Source organism: Myripristis murdjan, chromosome 23 (genome assembly GCF_902150065.1).
Source record: "Myripristis murdjan chromosome 23, fMyrMur1.1, whole genome shotgun sequence".
NCBI classification, from domain to species: Eukaryota; Metazoa; Chordata; class Actinopteri; order Holocentriformes; family Holocentridae; genus Myripristis; species Myripristis murdjan.
Window position 1 is genome coordinate 7,699,243 of NC_044002.1, and position 13,328 is coordinate 7,712,570.

Consider the following 13,328-nt stretch of genomic DNA (forward strand, 5'->3'; position numbering starts at 1 on the left):
ACTGGCATCCCAGTTTATTTCCTGACTGTCCACCGTTTCCGTCTGCCCCGTAAATGGAGACAGATCTTTGGTGAGTCAACCGAGAATATAACTAATCAGAAATTTATTTGAATTATGTCTCATAGTGGACTCACCGTACTCGGATAATTAGGGTCCGGGCAGCCTAAGCTGCCAGGACACTATTGTATTTCCCATTCTTCTTCTTCTTTCTTTCTTTCTTTTTCCGAGGAAATCATACTTCCCATGGATGAAAACTCACCAAACTTTGCACAAAGGTCCAGTCCCATGCCAGATTACCTCAGCTGCAAACTCAAGCCAATAGTCCTGATGGTGGCGCTAGAGCAAGCCCCTAAAGTTCAAAACTTTGAAAATTCATAACAAATCAACCATGCGTGCTACAGCTTTGAAACTTTCACCAAACTGTAGCCCCAATACTGAAGAAACTTTTGTTGATTTAAACTTATTAAAAATTAGTTCACTCTGTTTTTTTTCAAAAACTGTAAAACTTCTTAAACCTATCTCCTCCCACAATTTTTGCTCAATTGACACCAAACTTGCTAACGGAGCATCTTCAGACTGTCCTACACAAACATTGTTTCTCAGATTTTTAAATTTTTGATAGCATTTTGAATTTTGCTCTAATGTGAATAATTGGAGTCAATGTAAAAATGGCAAATTTAATCAGTTAATCCGTTTTTCACTTATGGAGCAAATCAATCATTGTTACAAACAAATTACCAACATCTCCATGCTGTCTAGATGCAATATGTGTATTTTCAGATTTGTCTTAATTGCTAAATTTTTGACAGCTGTTAAAAATCTGCCTTTCCATGCATGGATGGCTGCTGCCCTGCACATCAGTGATTGGCTCAGTCAGTTTGTGAAGCTACATGTGAAATTTTAGCTCAGTGAGATAGAGGCCAGCCCTTAGTGTCGAAGATTTTGAGTTCAAGCCTCAGCTTGTGCAACATTCCCATGTGCCAAAACTCACCAAACTTTGCACAAAGGTCCAGTCCCATGCCAGATCATCATTGTCAGATTTTTGTCTTGATGACTGACAAAAATGCACAAAATGACAAAATGCACATAAGAATGCCACCTTTCTTTTCATCTTCCTGTTCTCTACTTGTCCAGAATTGCCTAAAATTGCCTGGCCCTGACCATTGCTGCGCAGCAGCTATACTGTTTATTGTATTTTAGTCTGCTGTGTTCATTTTGTCCCAATTGTTCCTCCATAGTCTTGTCAGATTGTTTGTCCTCACACCTGCCCTGCATTGTCTCATTAGCCACGCCCCAGTGTTGCATGTCTTTGTTGTGTTTCGGCCAATCATCTGTCCCCTCCAGGCCTGTGTCCTGCCCCTTTCTTACCAGGTGTGTCAATCAGTTCAGTTTGTATTTGAGTTCATATTCTTCTGCTTGTTGCTTAGAATTGCCTAAAAATGCCTGGACCCGACCCATCGCTGCACAGCAGCTATAATGTTTTTTTGTACCTTAAGAAGGACATTAGTCACTTGTAGAGCGTAGACATGGTTGCTGAGAGATGTGCTGTTTAGACTGTGAAGATGGAAGCAGCTTGGACTCTTTGACGACTCTGCCTCTCCTCCACATCCCCAGACCACTGCAGCAGGCAGCTGCAGATCCTGCTGGAAGTGGCTCAACAGGAGGTCCAGACATACTGAGGACATTGTGCTCACTCTCATCCTGTCTGTCTGGATACCATCTGCTACACTCCAGCAAATATACACCTTAACCAGCCATTTAATGGAGTGTGGATAGATGGGTTTCACGATACTGACATCCCACTTTTAGAAATGTCCTGGAAACAGCCCCTGTGCTGTTGGTAGAATTATCAGACTAATGACTTATAAAGAGGATAAAGACAGTTTAGCAGTGTAACTGGGCCGGATGTTACAGCAAAGCAGACAATCGTTGAGAACAAATTGAGCTTTGATGCTTATTGAACAGAATTCTGAAATTCATCATAAAGTTCTGTGGAGAGACAAAGTCAAGGATGCCCTAGGCTGTAAGATGATCAGATAAAATTGACAGTGTCCACAAGGAGGACTTGAATTCAGGCTCTGTGTAACTTCAGCTGCAGATGCTTACACTATGAGCCATTGAGGACATGGTTTGTTACATGCCTACATACCATCTGCTACACTCCAGCAAATATACACCTTAGTGATATCTGAAAGTAAAATTTTGAACCCCTTTCACCTGTGTGTTAGAAAGCATGTTTTTTGGTATTATATGGTCATACATAGGTGATTTTCAAAACTTTACACCAATGGGATTCCTTGGGACTTTTTTCCCCTGTCTCAGAACATACTGAGGATCCAAAATCAGTTGTATTTGCTTCTCTTGCAATTTGTCCTAGGTTTTTCCATACAATGACTGGACTATTTGTATATTTTGATTAATAAACTGGGCCAAACAGGAGAGTTTTTGGCAAATCGGTTTTGATAGGTGCCAGCCCCCAAGAATCTGACAATGACTGTAAATTGACTAGGCTATATAAGTGCATATCGCTGTATGAAACAATAAATATTTTTCTCAACAAGAGACAATTTAAAAAGGATTTTTCAGCCTTTATTCAAATAAAGAATACAAATAGCTGGCCTTGATGTGCAGTTGTTGTGATGAAGACTACAAAGTTGCAATGTCTAGCCGTTTGTGTAGTTTTAGCTTGTGTCAGGCTGTTTAAATGGCATGTTATTGTGTAAATACACTGATTAAGCTGAACATTGAGCAAAGTGTAATTATGACTGAAAACATAGCTGGATAAAACCCCTACATGCTTTCTTTTTTAAATATACTGTTACAGAAACACCAATTTTAAACAGAAAAAAGGCACATATTAGGAAAACTGTTTACCAGGAATGAAATCCAAACAGTTTCAACAACATACTCTTTCACTGTCATACACACTACATACTGGTCAACACTACAATGTAAAACCACTCACAGGCAACACACATGCCAAGAAACCTGAAGGAATAATCAAAGCCATACATTATATTGTGTTTTTAACAGGTACAATCTTCAGGCTATGCTCTATTCCTGTCTTCCAAACACAGTGCTGCAACAAACTGCTGTGCTTGGAATCAATAGAAACGATTTGCCCCAATTCCACTCCACTCTTATAAAATAGCAATAGTTTTATTGAAATAGATTATCTACAGAGTAGCAGAGCACATAAGAACAAACATCACATCACACCTACTTGTAGGCCTACAATCTGTGCTACATAGATGACTTACAAAATATTCAGTTGTTCCAAAAGTGAACTTAAAATGTAAAAGTCACTGCATGCAAAATGTCCCTAAATATAGGTACGAAGTGCCTTTAAGCTGGTGATGGCATAATGATCAAACACGTTTTGCCTGGATTTATAAAGTCAAGTGAGCTATACAATTTGTGGACCTGGACAATGCTATTGCTGTTAGTGCTATTTGTTTATGCTGTCATTGTTTATTGCTGAGAAATCCTGCATGTCAAACTACAAGTATATCTAGTCACTTCCAGGAGGCTGCGTGAACCAAATGACCTCTTCTATTTTGGCATGGTAGTATCTCACTGAAGGACTAGATCATATATTCTTTCCATTTACATCTTTAAAAGCTAAATATATACATTAGAAATGTGCAAATCAACATACATATACATAGAATTATTTATCTTTTCTAGCAATTCCTTCAAAATTAGAGGGATGCAACAACTTGGCTAAAATGTTAAAAGCCCGTGTAAGCTTGTGTTAAGCTTGTGTAAGTGTAAAGAGGTTTACTGATAGAAAATGGTTTGAAGACCAAGGAAATACAGTAAGTGAAGTAAAGAAAAACAAAAATGAGAAGTGGAAAACAAAATCCCAAAGATATGACACTAAGAGACAAGTGAGCAGCTTGGTAGGTTTGACTTAATAGCTAAAATTGAGCTATCCTTGGAAGAGAATTTGCTTTATTGCCATGGCCGCCATATGGATTTTCTGTCATACTCCAGGCGGGAAACACTATTCAGAATACAGCGAAGCAGAGGGAAACAAGCCTTTCCAAAAAAAATCAGCAAATCAGCTCCTTGATGTTATGAACAATGTATTTATCTCCAAATCACCTGCTTAAAAAGCTTTAACTTTTACATTAGTTAACAGTGTGGATTACCTTCATGGATACTGCTCTCTATCTAGTTGCTCGAGCTTTTCATTTGGAACTCATTCTCCCACATACCACAGAATATTTTTTGTATATATTTAAAGTTTTTGTCCAAAGACCAGTGGAGTTTGCTGCTGCTTTGCTGTCTTCTGGATATGGTTTTCCATCATATTTATGTTTACTGTAAATCAAATATTGCTCAAGTGATTTAGACTCTAAGCTAATTGAACTGAGGGATGAACTCTGACCAGCTTATATTAGCCATGCCCAGGTCTTCCTCATCCAGGCCAGTGAAGCTAATATCCACTAGGATCTTGCTCAGGCTGTCATTCATGGTATCCAGGACCAGGCCCTCGGTGAGGGAGCGATTTTGTGGTGTGTTGCCTCCCGCCTGGAGCAGCTCTGCGGAGCAGCTGCCTTGGAGGTGCTCGGCGGTGGGAGAGTCTGTGGGCCCTGCTGACCTGGAGCGACTGGATGTGAGCAGCTCTCTAGGCGAGCTAAACAGAGGAAGTTCTTTGAAGGGAGTGCTATTGAAGCTGAAGGTGGTGTAGTCATGGCGCTGGGGGGTGAGAGTGGAAACGCCAGGGGTGCGAATGGGGCTGAAGTCCAGCACAGCTTGGGTCCCTTTGCCCAGAGGGGTCAGTTTCCAGGTCTCAGGCAATATATTAGTGGGGGGCTTGCTGGGTGTGGAGGATGTCAGGTGGCTGCTGCTTTTGATCGGAGTCTTGAAAGAGTACTCCTGGCCAGGGCTGCACTGCTGGTGCTGGTGGTCCAACTCAGCATCCCGTATGTCCTGAAAAGTTGAAGCGTCGGAGACTACACCCGAGTCAAAGAAAGGACTCTCGGGGAAGAGGAGGACAGGCTCCTCATGTGAAGGGTGAACCAGGCGTTGTTTACGCCGTGAACTGCTGGCTTCTCTCCTCAGTGGCGTTCGAGGAGTCTCTGATTTTATTGGAACACATACCTGCTCCTCCTTCACCTGTTCCTTGAGCTCCTCATTGGTAGGAGGGTGCAGCACCAAAGCTGGGGCATCACTGTGCGTCACCTGTCAGACATAAAATCATGCACGTTTAGTTTTAGCAGCATCTCTTCCCTTGACACTTGCATGCAATCACATAATGTTGGTATTCTACTATAAATGTTGGAAGTTTCTCTTATACTCCACCCAACCATACAGCACATTTACAAATCCAAATGAGCCAATCATATTGCTGACCTTCATGGCATTTTCAGGTATCTAATCAAACATTGTTAGCCAAAATGTAATCTACATGGCTGCACATCTCTTTAGTGCATCAGGTAATATTCAATTGTCGGTCAATGTCTCAGTAGCTAGTGATGCTTAGCTTTCCAAATATAGGAGCTCTGCAATACAAGAAAGTCTCTACCTTAGGTGCAATCCGGACTCGTTTGATTCCACGTGAGGTGTTCTGTTTCTGCTGAGAGCCAGAGGGTGGAAACTGGGCCGATGAGGAGGAAGACGGCAGGTAGACAGAGGGGGTAACAGGGAGATGGATAGGGACCAAGTAGGAATCGGTGCGAGGGAGAAGGGGTTTCATCTTTCTCTCTGAACATAAAGAGGAAGGACAAGGAATAAAAAACAATAAACTCACAACAGGGCATCTTCACAGCTTTCATTTTAAAAAGAGAGAAAGTCCACAAGACTTCTGCTATCTCGCCACTATTGTTAAGCCCCTCCCCCATCATGATTCACCTATGCTATTTAAGACATATTGTTTCTTAACTCACCTGAGCCACTTGGTGTTTTCTTTGCATCAGAAACCAATCTCTTCTGCTGCTGAGAAAAAAAAATGATTTAATTACTTGAAATGATGTCATCTGTTTATGTAATCGCCTGCATTAAAAGCCTTATCACGCTTCTCTCTACTGAGTACAGCTACTGACACCCTGCAAAAACAGCACAAACTTGCTCTTTTGTTTATAAAGTAGTGGCAGTAGTGTTTCTGCTCTATACAGCAATAGTTGAAAAGTTGAAGAGTAAAGGCAAAACATTTTGCAGCATAAAACAGTCCAAAACACCAATTACCACTTTGAACCTCAAGATGCAGACAATCACTTCTGTTTCTAGTTAGTATGAATTTATTCTTTTAGGAACATAGGCTCCAAAAGTGGATCTTCCCACCAAAAGAAAACAAAATTGACTCATTAAAGTCCTTCAGTGTAACACAAGCCTCTCTCTTCTTCCGTGAATCACAAATCACGCTCCCCTGTAATAAAAGATTCACCTTCAGTTGTGTTAAAGAGCTAGACTTTCCGTCCAGCAGTGGCTGCACTCTCTGAGTTGAAGGGTAAAAGAATCTAGTTAGAACCTGGCAAGCAAAAGAGTGAATCTTCTGGTTTTCCTGTCCTGTTTCTGCTTTCTCCTCAGTCCTGCCTGACCGCAGAGTTGCACACTGCTCCAGATGAAAATGAAAGAATGGTAAAACCATCTTACTTGGTGGGGAAATAACATCATTGGCACTGGAATGGGAGCGGAAGATGGATCACAGCCAGGCTGGAGAGAGGGTCGTGGAATGAGAAGGGAGAAAACCATAAAGACAGATTGCAAGAAAAAAGTACCAAAATGTAATGTGTAGGCACACCAAATGCCAAATTCATCAGGCATATAAAAGCCGGTTGATTATCTGGAAATGATATACAGTATGAAGACATAATCCTTTATTTATATGAGAAAAGCTGTATTCAAAGAAGTGATACATTGTTCAAGCAAAAGCTTGACTAATTTTTTTTTAAGGCTGATACCAATAACAAGATTTTGAGGGAGCTAAAGTACCCCAAGGGTGCTATTTTCAAAATCTTTCAGCCTGACCATCTTCATGCCCACAAAAAAAAAAAAAAAAAAAAAAATTCAAGTACTCTGTGACTTTTCCCAGAATTTTCTTGGCCATGTTGACAAGTCTCTCATGGAACACTAAAACTTTCTACTGAAATAACAATGAGAACAAAACTTAACACACATGTAATCACTTTAGAGTAAGAAATACTCACAGACAAGCGGTGAATGCTTAATTACACACACACACACACACACACACACACACAAACACACACACATATAAAACACACACACACACACACACATATATAAAACACACACACACACACACACACACACACACACAAGTGGTAAAACAGTTCCGTCGTGCTCACCTTGTATACCTGATCGAGAGTGAGGCATCGATTAGCCTCGGGCCGGATGGTCCAGTATGAGAGCTTGCCGTCGGGGGTCATCTCGCGGGTGAACATGTCATGCAGAGAGAGGTTGTGGCGGATGGAATTCTGCCATGATAAATGAACAATACATTTTAAAGGTAAACGCACGGCACTCAAAGGCACTCAAAGGCACTAAGACAAGGGGTTGATTTAAAGCTGCTATAGTCAGTGTGAGCACAGCTGTAACTTAGTTCTTTTGCAGCTCCTGTATACCTTCCAGCCTGGCTTGGCCACCTCTCGGAAGTAAGGGAAGTGGTCCTCGATCCACGTATAAATCTCTTTCAGCGTCATCTTCCTGCTCTTGCTGCTGTTGATGGCAAACTGGATCATGGCCATGTAGGAGTATGGTGGCCTTTCTGACCTGGGTTGTGTGTGAACTGTGTCTGCCTGCTTTTGTGCATTGTGTGCCTTTGGAGCAAAAGAGGAAAAAGAAACAGAGGCATAAATGAACATTTGTAGACTAGATCAAACTGTTTACAAATACATCAACCAGTAACCAGCCTTCGATAACCAGTGTGGCCTGATGGTGATCAAGTGAACACATTTGTTTGGTGCCACAAAGACTACAAGATATACACTGATATTCCTATGTGAAACTGATTATGATGTTTTAGTCTGATTTTCTTATTCAGATTTGGCTGTATTCTACTTTTCTAGACAAGAAGTAACATCCAGATAATAGAGAATTCTATTGGAATTCAGTGATTGTTTCATTTTAAAGTTGAATAAGGAAGTGATCAGAGAAAATGCTATAGTTGTAAGACATTTGAGGACAACACCTTGGGCTGTGGGAAATTCTGATCAATAATTTCACCATTTTCAAGACCAAACAACAAATCGAAAAATAATCAACAGATTTATGGATAATGAAAAAAAATCTGGTGTTCACTGTAAATCATGTTGGGGTGCCATTCTAAAGACACAGACTGGATAAAGGGGATGTTGAGGGGACATGCCTCATCGCATTTCATGATCCCTCAACACAAGCCTGTTTTCACACCGACAGCCACAATCAAAGGAAGGTGACAAGAACAAATGGCTAACCTGCAGGGCCTGCTGGCAGGGACTGCGGTTCTCCTTGCTTGTAGTGCTCTTGGCAGAATCTAGCTCAAGGCTATATGTGTTCATTCTGCCCAGCCACTGCATATTGGTAAGGCTGTCATCTAGAGGGCTGCAATCAAGTTCCTTATTCGCTAATAAAAAGACAAGAAAATAAATTAGTGATAATACTTTAAAGAATGAATGAGTATGGAGAGCTTCTCAGTCTAGTGCTATAAAAAAAAAGTTGTCTGCTAACAATCAAAATACACAAGTAGTTAAGGGGGTGAAAAAACAATCATATATTTTCATACATGGCTTAATTCCAGTGAAGGGCTCAGTATCTGTGAGGTTCTGCATAGTTTCTGGTGTCTCTGGTTGCTCCATACCACTCCTTGCTGAGATGTCTTCTTCAAAGCTTGGTTGACAAAAAGACCCATTGTCTAGGTTACCACTCCCGCTGAGAAGGATAAACTTGTTTGGTCCATGGGGACCACACTCCTTTCCTTTGGCAGTGAGGGCCCCGATAACACTTTGAAGATCTGCTGTTTTGGGGATGACAACCAATTGTGTGTCAACCATGGTGGGGTGATCCATGATGCGAATGCCTTCATGGAAGCACTGGCTGGTGGGTGATTTGCAAGTTTCCTTGAGTGTTGATCCGCTGGGTTCATCCTGTTTGGAAGCTGCTGGTGGATCATCTTGCTGAAATGGCAACTTTCTCCTTTTGAGGATCAGAGGTCTCCTTGGGCTCCGTCTCATGGTGATCAAATCACATAAGATTCCCCTTTGCGTCCACTGGTTTTCTACACAACAACACAAAATACAACATGAATGACTCTAAAAAAAAAACAGCTAAACAGTGAAAAGATCCAGCCAGTGTTATACAATGTTACCTGTAAGTTAGGGTTTACTGGACAGAAAGGATGAGGCTATCGGTCGATAAAATCAGTTTGGATTCAAAAAAACGTTCTTGTGCTCTTTCACTCGCTTAACGTACGCAAATCAACGCAAAAAGCACGTAGAAATCAATGCAGATTACCGTTAAAAACCAAGTTAAAAATCAAGATACAAAACACAGATCAGACGGGTAACATACTAACACGACATGAACCTCAACTTCAGGTTAGCTGTGTGACAGTCGAGCAGGTTTGTTAGTTGCTGTTGAGCTCGGCAGCCTTGCTTTCAAATGTCATCTGGCAATGTTCCCTAGCGACTCGGTGCTCGAGGTCTAGAACAGAAGTTTGATCCAGAACATCGCGACCTCTCTTAAATAAATGTACTTCCCTTCACCCGCTGTTTGCATTCAGGTTAAGTCGGCACGTAGATAATCCACCAAGCATCTCCGCATCTCAGTGCAAACTAAAATTTCATAGTTCTTTCACTGCTCGCCACCACCGAGGAAAAGCGCTGCGTTAGCTACATTGAAACTTTATTAAAAATAACTTGTTGCTTGATGTATGAATTGAAGTGGCTTCGGCTGAATGATAATTTGTTGCACTCTACAAGGTAAATGCTACGCACGTTTGCCAAGACATTACGGAACAGTGAACTGACAGGTATTTCAACTAGCTGTCGAGCTCGGTTTGAAGCTTTGCCATACACGCCAGTGACAGGCACCGGGTTCGTTCACTTCAATTTTTCAACGGCACATTGTCATGAAAGACACTCATTATTTGTAAAGACAGTTAAAACGGCATCTGACTGTCTCTGTCAGGATTCCTCTTAAACTAACAAGACGTTTGTTAGCCATTAGCCGTCTATCTGGCTCGTTGGTTAGGTAGGAAGCTAAGCTAGGCTAGCTAGCTGGTTATCTAACAGCAAATCGAGCCAAACCTTCATATTATAGTATTCCAAGCAATTCCGCTCGGGTGAAGTCTTGCCAGTAGTTCAAACACTTGTTTCATATCCGTTTTAAAAGCGAAATATCCATGGCGTGCATCATTTCTGTCACTTAGTGTAATGTACAGCTGTGTTGAATCGACTGAGACGTTTTTGAATTTTGGCGCTGTGGGTGTTACCTCCGGCATTTCGGTCACATGGTTAAAAAATTCAACCAATGGAAGCTGGAGAAAAGGTCACAATGGGACCAATGGGAGACCACGATAATGGGAACCGGGAAATAAGAATAACAGCACCAAAAGACGGAAAACAAATCGTATTCCGTATTTGTCTTTTGGATTTGTACAACGGGTAGTAATGCTTTGTTGTTTATTGCGGGGTGACGTGAAGTACGCACATTAAGGTGAGTGTAATATCAGGGAAATATCAGCTATACTTGCGAATACCGTCACAAGATGCGTGGTAACTTATCTGTACACCTGACTGCCCTTGCCATGTCGGCTCTTATCGTAAGACACAGATGACAGCTGACTGGAAAATAGTCTGGGATATGAATTACCTGCTTTTTTCCCCCCGTCTACTGCTCTTTTAGATCCTCAGTCATGATTTCTACCAATGCCCCGTAAAAAGAAAACGACACTGAAGCGTCCTCTGCAGTTCCGGGAAGCGCCACTGGGTGGATCCAGACTACAAGATTTGCCTGAAGTCCGAGCAGCAGTCAATCCCAAATCATTTATAGGAGAGGGGCAGTCCCCTAATAGATCAGCTTGTAATTCTTGGGTAATACGTTTTACTCTGACTTGATCAACTTCTTTTTCACCCCTCTTCTACGTCATAAGAACCACTTTACTCTACTTTTACCCCTCCTAGTATATTTGACCCTCTTCATTCAGCTCCTCTAAATATATGATTTTAAGATATTAGTTTGCTTCATATTTTATGATTTTTCCTAATTTAATGAGGACAAGTGGATAAACATAAAATTGACATGAGGATATGTTTTCAGTGTCCTGTACACTTTTCGTTTGCATCAGTTTCTTTGAGGTCTGTTTGACCCTATAGTTTTTTTGTCTAGGTGTATAAAACATAAGAAATATCAACATTTTCCAAAAATGTGTTTTAGTTGTTTTGGATGACACTGGGGAACGATAACATGCCATTTATATTAAAATCATTGAAAAATTTCTGCTTTAAGGCCATGACCGAACATAACCATACTTGTAGTAGTGTGAAAACCACTGATTTGACACTGGGGAGGGAAAAACATAATTCCCACAAGAGCTTTGACGCACTGAGTATTGTCATAACCATTGTCTCATTTACTACTAGTCACTCGTTCCCTTTTCAGGTGAGCCCACAGTTTGACCAGCTGGCCGTAGCTGCAGCTCCAGTGAGACGAGGGAGGAGGACATGCCAGTCTACGACCAGCGTGCTCGACAGATTCAGCCAGTTGTCCAGGAAAAGCACTGCCTGCAAGTTCCCACAATTGTCATTTGAGAGGAGGACAAGGGACCAATCTCTCCAAGCTAAACAAACACGTGGAAAGAAAACTACAGCATCTGCTGCTTTGGCTGGCCCGGCAGATCAACCGCAGGGATCGTGCCAAATCAATAGCACAATTTCTCACACGAGTGCACAGTATGTAGACACACCAAAGAGACAGTCATCCTTGGCCAGAAAAAGGAATGTGGGGGACTCTGATGGTACTGCATCCTCCAGCAGGCGTTTGGATGCGCTTGGCGCTCCATCCATCGGTGTGACAGGGACATGCATAATCCCAGCACCCTCTGCTTTGACGCCTCCCCTCACAGAGCTCCGCACCCCCAATGTAAGCAGTGTCCTCACACCACCCGATGTGGACACTCCAGAAGTACCACAGGAAGGGAGTGTTTGTCCCTCCTCTTTCCCTTTTCCCCACTTGCTGTTACCCCCATGTCAGGCATCCACACCACCACATGATCAGACAGCTGACGTTTTGGTGGCAGACACTCCGGAGAGGGACTATGGGCTAAAGGTGACATGGAGGAGGAGGAGAGCTTTGATGATGATGCTGAAGGAGAAAGGTTATCTCTCTGATTCAGATGTACTGATTCACAGTTGATAATATGGAGGATCTGTAAAAAAAAAAAAAGAAATCCAGGTCAACGGCGTCACCCACCGGGCATAAATTCCTCATTCTCTGGAGCAATGCTACGATGATAATTTTTTCTCAACTTATTTTTATTCAGACAGACCGCAGCATGGCCCTGATGCGCTGCAGGGAACTGCTGCATTCTGAAGCACAGGCCACATTTCAGTTCATTGAGTTGTTTACGTCCGTTTAAGTTGATTTAACCTTACAATAGTAAACCAAGGGTGTTATGAAATTAGTCTCACACCACCCTCTCTGCACACAGTGCTCTGCATGTCACGGTGGTTGTCAAATCTATTTATGCTCCAGGATTAGGGCTGCATAAGCAGTCAAATAAAAATAATCAAATAAGAAAGTGCCATTTAACAGCCACAGTATCCAAATGCCAGGCTTTTTTCATACAGGGGAATGTGTTTCACGCAGATTAAAATGCATGGTATTCTGTTGTCACAGAATTTATGATGTTAAGCTGTACATTATCATATAAATATTATGTCAAAGAAAATCATCAAATCAAATCCTAACCTGAAACAACTCCAGCCTATTATTGCTATTATTCTTGTGCCCATGCATTTCATGTTCTTCAAATTGTGTCAACAAAAGGTGTGACCACACACTGCAACTGGTATCACAATCAAAGTATTCAGGAAATAATTGTAATAACAATAATGACAATAATAATATAATGATCTCTCTCTCTCTCTCTCTCTCTCTCTCTCTCTCTCCCTCCCTCCCTCCCTCACTCTATCTATTATTATTGCATGTAATAATGATAATAATAAGGATAATAATATGGGTAATAAAATAGACAATAGACATTCTCTCACAGAGAATTCAAATGCTACTGGTGAGGAGTGTGTGCAGTGCTCTGTTTAACTAAAATATGTGTTTTTGTTTGTGAAATTCATCACAGAAATGACATGAAATAAACACATGAA

At 41.5% G+C, this 13,328-nt stretch overlaps 2 protein-coding genes across 4 annotated transcripts; one reads left to right on the top strand and one right to left on the bottom strand.

The window, feature by feature from the left end:
• Positions 1 to 2,573: 2,573 nt before the first annotated feature.
• foxm1 (forkhead box M1) lies at positions 2,574 to 10,409 on the bottom strand. 3 transcript variants are annotated; one of them, XM_030046364.1, is made up of 9 exons: positions 10,254 to 10,409; positions 8,732 to 9,223; positions 8,424 to 8,572; positions 7,593 to 7,787; positions 7,317 to 7,445; positions 6,601 to 6,660; positions 5,895 to 5,940; positions 5,534 to 5,712; positions 2,574 to 5,190 (listed from the first exon to the last, which is right to left on the bottom strand). In XM_030046364.1, the coding sequence occupies exons 2-9, from the start codon at positions 9,177 to 9,179 to the stop codon at positions 4,366 to 4,368; spliced, it is 2,031 nt and encodes a 676-aa protein (XP_029902224.1). In that variant the 5' UTR covers positions 9,180 to 9,223; positions 10,254 to 10,409; the 3' UTR covers positions 2,574 to 4,365. The 3 variants fall into 3 exon arrangements, with proteins under 3 accessions (XP_029902224.1, XP_029902222.1, XP_029902223.1); XM_030046362.1 differs by having other exon boundaries at positions 5,895 to 5,943; XM_030046363.1 differs by lacking the exon at positions 10,254 to 10,409 and adding an exon at positions 9,314 to 10,160 and having other exon boundaries at positions 5,895 to 5,943.
• A 107-nt stretch (positions 10,410 to 10,516) lies between these two features.
• rhno1 (RAD9-HUS1-RAD1 interacting nuclear orphan 1) lies at positions 10,517 to 12,448 on the top strand. Its single transcript, XM_030045400.1, has 3 exons — positions 10,517 to 10,662; positions 10,852 to 11,039; positions 11,608 to 12,448. Exons 2-3 carry the CDS (start codon positions 10,875 to 10,877, stop codon positions 12,358 to 12,360), a joined length of 918 nt encoding a protein of 305 aa, XP_029901260.1. The 5' UTR covers positions 10,517 to 10,662; positions 10,852 to 10,874; the 3' UTR covers positions 12,361 to 12,448.
• Positions 12,449 to 13,328: the final 880 nt, after the last annotated feature.